At 48.8% G+C, this 8,664-nt stretch overlaps 2 protein-coding genes across 2 annotated transcripts; one reads left to right on the plus strand and one right to left on the minus strand.

Annotated features, from left to right (window-relative positions):
- Window positions 1–2,184: 2,184 nt before the first annotated feature.
- LOC123101298 (pentatricopeptide repeat-containing protein At1g52620) lies at window positions 2,185–4,672 on the plus strand. The gene is made up of 2 exons (XM_044522810.1): window positions 2,185–3,966; window positions 4,419–4,672. The coding sequence occupies exons 1-2, from the start codon at window positions 2,185–2,187 to the stop codon at window positions 4,428–4,430; spliced, it is 1,794 nt and encodes a 597-aa protein (XP_044378745.1). The 3' UTR covers window positions 4,431–4,672.
- Window positions 4,673–6,003: 1,331 nt separating this feature from the next.
- Window positions 6,004–8,010, minus strand: LOC123103075 (cytochrome P450 94B3-like). The gene has a single exon (XM_044524564.1). The coding sequence runs from the start codon at window positions 7,865–7,867 to the stop codon at window positions 6,320–6,322; it is 1,548 nt and encodes a 515-aa protein (XP_044380499.1). The 5' UTR covers window positions 7,868–8,010; the 3' UTR covers window positions 6,004–6,319.
- Between the last annotated feature and the right edge of the window lie 654 nt (window positions 8,011–8,664).

Below are 8,664 nucleotides of genomic sequence, written 5' to 3' on the forward strand. Positions count from 1 at the left end.
GGTAATCAACAAAGGGAGCTAACCACCTCACCTATGACATTCATTGTTGAAATAGCTAAGGGAAATATTGTTTTTGACATGTTTTTGCCTTTAATATGTCAGCACTGAAAAACTTTTTGTTTCACCTATCAAACCTGGCACATAAACTTTTCCCGTGGTAAATTCTCCATCACCACCACGATAATTGATGCACCACCAACATGATAACTTTTGTATACCACGCGGTACATTATGTGTAAGTAGCATGGTCATAAGCACTGAAGGCGTGATAACTTTGGCAAAACCATCGTGGTAACTTTGATCATTGGGAATAAATTTGTTGAACCCGCCCCCGGTAATTTTTGTAAATAGCACGATAACATTCACGCCATAGACCTGATAATTTAGATACAAACATCATGATAACTTTAACCATTGGGAAGACAAATGTGAAAAGCTACCCGATAATTTATGTGTAAATAGATGTTAATATACGCAACGCACATCTGATAACTGAGGTAGAAACACCATGGTAACTTTGACCGTAGGGAATTTTTTTTTTGAAAAGATACTCTGGTATCTTTTGTGTAAATAGCACGGTAGTATACCTCCCTCCCCTGGCATTTTTATGTGTAAATAGTATGAAAACATATGCACCGCGATAACTAAACACCATGATAAGTTTTTGACCCGTGGAGGGAATTTGCTGAAACATATCCCTGATAAATTTTGTGTAAATAGCATGATATTTTAAGAACTACGAGCTTGATAGGTTACCTAGAATCACCATGATAACTTTTTGTCCCAAAAAAAGTTGTTCAAAACATCCTCAACAATTTTTGTGTAAATAACATGATAATATAAGCACCGCATAACCGGTAACTTGCAATATAAACATGATGGTAACTTTTTTACCAAAGAAAAATAAGTTGTTAAAAACATACACTCGCCTCGCGCGTGGGCCTCTTGTATGAACACAACACATGGCATGCCACGGAAAGATCACATAATGTTTACTGTCATGAGGGGCACACGTGCTATAGGCGTGATAAGTTACACAAAAATATCGTGGTAATTTTTGACATATGGAAAAAGCTACCGAAACACACCTAGGTTTTTAGGTGCAAGTACCATGATAATATACGAACTGTAGAACCGGTAACTCATGTACAATCCCCCATGGTAACTTTGACCGTGGAAAGGTTGATGTACATATACCCTGATAACTTATGTGTAAGTACCATGGTATTTTACACATCAAAGACCTTATATCTTGTGTATAAAACACAACGGTAACTTTGAAGGGGTGTAGTTGTTGAAGCATAGTACCTGGTACGTTGGTAACTTGCATACGAATGCCATGATATCTTTGTCCTGAAGAGAAATCATGTGGTAGACGTGAAGAAGTGGCAGTTTTCTCAGAGGTGGGCACGCGAGATGTGCGGGAGAAGCAGGTTTCTCAGACGAGTCTGGGTCCATTTGGAAGGAGGCGAGGTCAAAGGACGAAGAATCGTGTGATACTCTAAATGAAACAAGTAGAGGTGTGGCAGTTTTGCTTATATGGCACACGTGTGCCAAATATCACGGTCCTAATATTACACACACACACACACACACACGCACACACACACATGACCGATGCCACCCTTTGGGTGCGTGAGTTATTCTCTCCAAACCGATCTTCAAACACGCTTTACATTGTGCACATGAACACCGTCACTTACCACCTCAAGAGCTTCGGTAATGATTGGTGAGATAACAGAACCGACAAATAAAACCCTAATAAATATGCTATGGCCTCCCTCATTACGTTTTCTTTTGAACAATTTGGAACTAGAGAAATGTTAGGATGTTCCACCACATACTCACATGTGTGCGCCGTCGCCGATCTTTCTAAATATCGTCTTAGAGGAATTTAAATTTTGGGTTACCGTGGAAGCAAAGAAACTGGCATACTCCTATTACTCAGCACGAGTAATTGCCATGTTATGCTTGTGGGTCTCTCGTAAAACTTTATTTTCTCCTTAAATGTTTTTTGAGCGAAATTATTTTCTCCTCAATTGATAGATGTGCCATTCTCATGCCTCCGTTGAAAAAAAAAACTCAGCAAAACCTTTTCAGTAAACCTCCCCACTGGCGAGGCAAATTTGGCGGACGGTTGGATGCAGTCTGGGGAGCATACGACCTCGCCGTTCAACGGCCGAGATGCAGCAGAAAGTAGCCGCTGGTCTCTGGAGTTCAAGGCCGGCCTCCAGTTCGTCCCGCGCCGCCGCATTGCCTACCTCCTCCCTCCACCCTTCCGGCCTCCTCCTCCCACCGCAGCGGCGGCCGCCGCCTCACCGTTTCATGTCCAGGCTCCTGCCCCGCATCACCGCGCTCCCAGGCCGTCGCCGCAGCCACAACCCGATCCCGCCCGCCCTCGCGGAGTCGCTCGCGCGGGTCCTCGCCACCCGCTCCACCAACCCGGCATGGGCCCGCTCCCTCGCCGCGCTCCTCCCCTCCCCGCTCTCAGACGGCGGCCTCGCCGACGCCGTCGTCTCCCTGCGCGACCCCGACCTCGCCCACGCGCTCCTCTCCTGGTCCCGCTCCCACTCCGGCAGCCGCCACCATGACGCCGACAAACTCCCGCCGCCCACGCCTATCGCGCATTCCGCCCTCCTCCGCCTCCTCGCCCGCTCCGGCCGCTTCGACGCCGTCGACTGCACGCTCCAGGACATGTCTCGCGCGGGCGTCGCGCCCACGTATGCTTGCCTCGGCGAGCTTGTGGCTGCCTACGCCGACGCCGGGATCGAAACGAAGGCCACCGATATGTGCGAGCGCGTCAGGGCGCAATATGGAATGCTCCCTGCGGCGATCCACAGCAACTGCCTGCTCAGACTCCTCGTGGAGAGGCGGCAGTGGGACGACGCCCACAAGTTGTATGACGAAATGCTTGCTAAGGAAGGTGGCGCGGATGATTACAGCACATGTGTGATGGTCCGGGGCCTTTGCTTGGAAGGGCTGGTCGAGAAGGGCGTGAAGTTGATTGAGGCGAGGTGGGGAGCAGGGTGCGTGCCAAATTCTGTGTTCTATAATGTCTTGATCGATGGTTATTGTCGACGCGGCGGCATGGGTAGGGGACTGTTGCTCTTGGGTGAGATGGAGATGAAGGGGGTATTGCCAACTGTGGTAACATATGGAACTCTTATGAGCTGGCTCGGGAGGAAGGGTGATCTTGAGAAGGTTACCTATTTGCTGTCAGAGATGCGGGAAAGGAGACTGTCCCCCAACATTGAGATTTATAACAGTGTCATCGATGCTTTGTGCAAATGCCGGTCTGCACCACAGGCAATGGTAGTCTTGAAGCAGATTTTTGCAAGTGGCTGTGACCCTGATGTCGTTACTTTTAGTACTTTGATATCTGGGCTCTGCAGGGAAGGGCGTGTTCAAGAGGCTGAGCGTCTGTTGAGGGAGGCCATTAGGAGGGAGGTAAACCCAAATCTATTCAGTTATACTTCATTGATTCATGGCTTCTGCATTAGAGGACAAGTGATGGATGCATCCAATTTGCTTGTGGAAATGATGGAAAGAGGGTATACTCCTGATGTGGTCACATTTGGAGCCCTGATTCATGGTCTTGTTGTTGCTGGGCAAGTCAGTGAGGCATTGCTTGTCCGGGAGAAGATGACAGCGAGACAGCTTCTCCCTGATGCTAACATATATAATGTGCTGATTAGTGGGCTATGCAAGAAACATATGCTTCCTGCAGCTAGAAACCTTCTAGCAGAGATGCTCGAGCAAAATGTCCACCCTGATAAATTTGTTTACACCACATTGATTGATGGGTTCATTAGGAACGAGAGTCTTGATGAGGCAAGGAAAGTATTCGAATTCATGGAACAAAAGGGTGTCCGCCTTGATGTTGTAGGCTATAATGCTATGATAAAAGGATACTGTCAGTTTGGAATGCTGGATGAGGCAATTGTATGCATGAACAACATGAGAAAGGTGAGGTGTATCCCAGATGAGTTTACATATTCCACTCTTATCACTGGCTATGTTAAACAAGGCAATATGGGTGGAGCTCTAAGGTTACTGTGCGAAATGACGAAAAGGAGATGCCAACCAAATGTTGTTACATACTCATCGTTAATAAATGGATACTGCAAGCTAGGTGATACAGATACTGCAGAAGATATATTCGCAAACATGCAACTTGAAGGTCTATTCCCCAATGTGATAACTTATACCATTTTAATTGGTAGCCTGTTTAAAAAAGATAAAGCGATGAAAGCTGCTGCATATTTCGAACACATGCTGATTAATCGTTGTGCTCCTAGTGATATTACGTTGCATTGTTTAGTTACTGGTCTCACTAACTGTATGGCTTGTATCGTCAGTTCAAACTGCAGTGGTACTGCTAAGATGCATGACAAGGGTGCTCTTTTGGACATATTCAGGGGTTTGGTTAATGGCAAATGGGATCCAAGGAATGCAGCATACAATGCTATTATCTTCGGCCTATGCAGACACAATATGCTTGGTAACGCATTGGACATAATAAATAAGATGGCTAACAAAGGGTACTCACCGGACTCTGTCACTTTCATTGCACTTCTTTATGGATTTTGTTCTGTTGGCAAATCAAGGGATTGGAGGAGCATCCTACCTAATGACTTTCAGCCAGATCAACTTCAGATAGCCTCTAGGTACATAATACTATTTGATCAATATGTAGCAAAGTCAGTTGGTTGTGAAGTCTCTAGTGCTCTGCAGTTATATCTTGAAGAATGTGGATCCTTAAAACAAATGGAGCATAAATTTAAGTGTTCCTGATATTGTTCCTGGCACTTGCAAATGACGGATAACACTTATCAGCAAGTGAAGACTAAGAGTAGAATGGTTTGTAATACCATATCTACAGGACTTTCTGCCAGCACTGGTAATGCGTGATAGATCTCCAGTAGAAATGGTCTCCCTGAAGGTAATAATCTTGATATCATATTAATATATGAGAATAGACCTTGCTTGAATCTCCTGTGACAAATTCTTTCTGGCTTGCTGACATTCCATGAGAGCATGACAATATAAGTTTAGAATTTTAATACTGGACATGCAAAACTGCTAATAATACCACCCTCAGAACACATTGTTAATTTGCTAAAAGCTGGCTCTCCATACGTTCTACTGTACTAATCTTGGGATCACATTTTGCATTTTGGTCAGGTCAGGACAGGAAGATGCCGATTTCACATTCACATCCAGAAGGGGAGTGGATCTCCTTATAAATATCACCGAGTGATTGCTCTTGATCAAGAAAAAAAAACTTCGAATAGGCATCTGATGTGACTTTAATTGTCTGGTAAGGTGGATTCTCAACAAGTGCTTGTGCAATTAAGCAGGTGAATGAACTGTGAATCAATTGGTAGAGCACACACTCAGGGTTTACAGGGCATGGTTTTTGTGATATATCTATTGATATTGGAAGGAGCTCTATGGAACTGCTTTGGCTGTTGGAATTTGGTGTGTACAAAGCCACAAACACTTAGCAGTAACAGCGGCAATATCAGAATATTGAGTGGTCTTCCATGAGCCTACTAAGTTGCAAGGCAGAACTTGGATTTCTTCCACTGAGCTAACGGAGACTGATGAGAGCAATATTTTTCGTTAGACCAATTCTAGCAAGGAACAGAAAACCAAACAGCTAATTTAACTGAAAGTTCACAGGTAAAAAAAAACTAAAACTTGCAAGTTGCGAGTTGCAAGGGTATCAGGTGTGTTCCTGATCTGCTGAGGCCTGGTGCTCTTTCTCTGGCCTAGAGACCGAAAAGTTCTGATTGGTACCTGAAAAACTATTGATTGATGACAATTCTATGAGACATCTAGGTTGGTCATTTCAAGGATTTGTAGCACTTTAGAGTTTAGAGCATAGTAATGGCCGGAATAACAGAAGGCAACACATGTTAACCGCTAATCGACTGTTCGAATGCTGTATCATCACTAGCGACTAGTGAAAGCCCGATACGTGTAAATAAAAAACTAATGTAGACATATATAATCACTCCTGCGAAGTACTATTCATCTGAAACTAATGACCAATTAAAACATGTTTCATCTTTGCTGTGCATGTAGGAGTACTGATTGATTTATTGTTAATTGTGTAAAAAGTTCTTGGATCGCTGATTTGATTGACCAGCTATTATGAACACGGCCAAACTGGAGCATCCCTTTATTCTGAATAGGAAAATGTACACAAGAATCAAATTACAGACGATTTTTTGAAGTAAAATTACAGACATTATTGTTAATAGCCCACTGGCCATTGCCACTGCTCTGAAGATCCAGCACCAACTTGCTCGTCCTACGCTTCCACCCTCCTTATTTGCACAGGGAATCCGCCCTTCATCCTGAGCGTCACCGAAAGCACGTGCTCCGGCACGCCGCTGCCGGCGTTCTTGCGGACGACGTCCACCGCGAATTCTTCGAGCACACTGGCAGCGATCGACTTCATCTGCACGTAAGCCATCTCCTTCCCGAGGCACGTCCTCGGCCCGGCATGGAACACCGTGTACCGGAACGGGCTCTCCGGTCGGAACGCGCCATCGTCGCCGAGCCACCGCTCCGGCTTGAACTCGGCGCAGTCCTTGCCCCATATAGCCGCGAGCCGCGCCATGGCGTACGCGCTGTACGTGATGTTCCAGCCGGCGCCAATGTGCGTGCCGTCGGGGAGCGTGTCGTCCGCCGCGCTTGACTGGGAGTCGATGGGCACCGGCGGGTAGAGCCGCATCGACTCGGTGAGCGCGGCGTGCAGGTACTGCATGTCCCGGAGCGCGTCGAACGTGAACGGGTCGCCGGGGCGAGTGCCTGCCATGGACCGGACCGAGCGGACCTCGTCGGCGATGCGCGCCACGACGTCCGGCCGGGACGACACGAGCCAGAAGAACCACGTGAGCGCCGAGGACGTGGTCTCGCGGCCGGCGATCAGGAAGCTGAGGACGATGTCCCGGAGCGCCTCGTCGTCGTGTTCGTCGCTCGCCACGAACCTTGACAGGACGTCGTCTCTGTTTTCTTCCCCAGACGCGCTTTGACGGCGGGTGCGGACAATTTCCATGGCGAACCCATGGACGTCGGCGATGGCCTTCTTTAGGCGGCGCTCTTTGCCGACGTTGAGCCACCTCTTGACCTTCCAGGAGGCCGCGACGGGGTCCAGGAACCGGCTGACAATGAGGTCCTGCGCCTCGCCGAACGCGCGCATGAAGTCCGACGCCCCCTCCGTCAGGGCCCCGCCGTCGGCGAGGCAGCACGGGTCGTGCCCGAACGAGACCATGCAGATGGTGTCGAACGCGAACCGCTCGAGCACGTCCTGCATGTCGAGCACCACGCCGCCGGCGCCGGCGCCATCCGCGGCGCGTCGCAGTAGCGGGAGCAGCCTGTTCCCGACCTCGGCCTGCACGGAGTCGACGAGGAAGCCGCGGAGCGAGCGCGTGGTGAACTCGAGGCTGGCGTTCTTGCGCTGCCACAGCCACTGCTCCCCGTCGGAGTTGAAGAGGCCGTGGCCGAGGAAGTCCACCAGCATGGAGATGGCGCGCTCGCCCTTGGGGTAGTTGGCGAAGTTGGTGCGCAGGATGTGCTCGACGTCGGCCGGGTTGCCGGTGACGATGCCGGTGGTCATCCCGGGGATCCAGAAGCCCATCCTGAGGTCGGGGCTGGCGACGATGAGCTCGGTGGACCACTCGAGGAAGCGGTCGCGGTTCTTGAGGAACGCCGGGAGGTGGCCGAGCAGCGGGTGCCTCCTGAGGCCGTGGGTGGTGGGCTTCTTCTTGGCGAGGCTCCTCGCGATGTGGTAGGAGATGTACAGCACGGGAGGAAGCAGGATGAGTAGCAGGGAAGAAGAAGAGGGGAACTCCATTGATTCTGACTTTTTATCTTGGCTTTACTGTTGAACTGTGAATATTTTGATGGAGTGTCCTCTTGGTTTATATATACGCGCCTTGGAGGCAGATTCAAGTTGCACTGTCCAACCCATACTCTATACCTGAAGAAGATGGTTGGTTTAACACTTTTAAATATTCCAAAGATGAGTCTGGCCATGCCCCATCATCACACATGGCAAGTTGTTATGTTCTTGTCGTCCAAGGCAGGACCTTGTGATGGAGGCAAATGAGGTCAACTGTTTTATCCGGATTATATAGAATAACGGATGTGTCCTGGGTAAATGAACGGATGGGCTAATCCATAGTCGTGCTGTTTTTAATTGCGCACCCTCACTTTCAGCAGCTTCCTCGTCTGTCCTGCCCTGCTTCTTCCTCACGAAGAGCTGTTGCCTTTGTTGTTCTTGTGTTCTATTGAGTTTCCTTCCAGGGTCGCCGCTGCCAAGGCTATGATGGTTTCTTTTGATGTCAATCATTTTAGCTACTTCGTAAGTCGTCTGAACATAATATTTGGATCACTTGATTTTCGCATGAAGGAAGCAGCCGCCGAGGGAAGGAAGAAACAGCCGTTGACTCGCCGGAGAAGCCCTCTGGGTCTATCTTAGGGTGGCAGGCAACCCCATTATCTATCTTAGGGGTACTGCGGGGAGGGGGGGGGAGGGGGGGGGCAGGTTCGCAAGAGAAAACTGTTCATCGGGGTTAGAGGGATGCCGAGGGAGGCGGCAACGGTTGAGGGGAGGATGGGGCGGTGAGGCTAGCGCGAGAGCGCCGCCGG

Source organism: Triticum aestivum, chromosome 5A (genome assembly GCF_018294505.1).
Source record: "Triticum aestivum cultivar Chinese Spring chromosome 5A, IWGSC CS RefSeq v2.1, whole genome shotgun sequence".
NCBI classification, from domain to species: Eukaryota; Viridiplantae; Streptophyta; class Magnoliopsida; order Poales; family Poaceae; genus Triticum; species Triticum aestivum.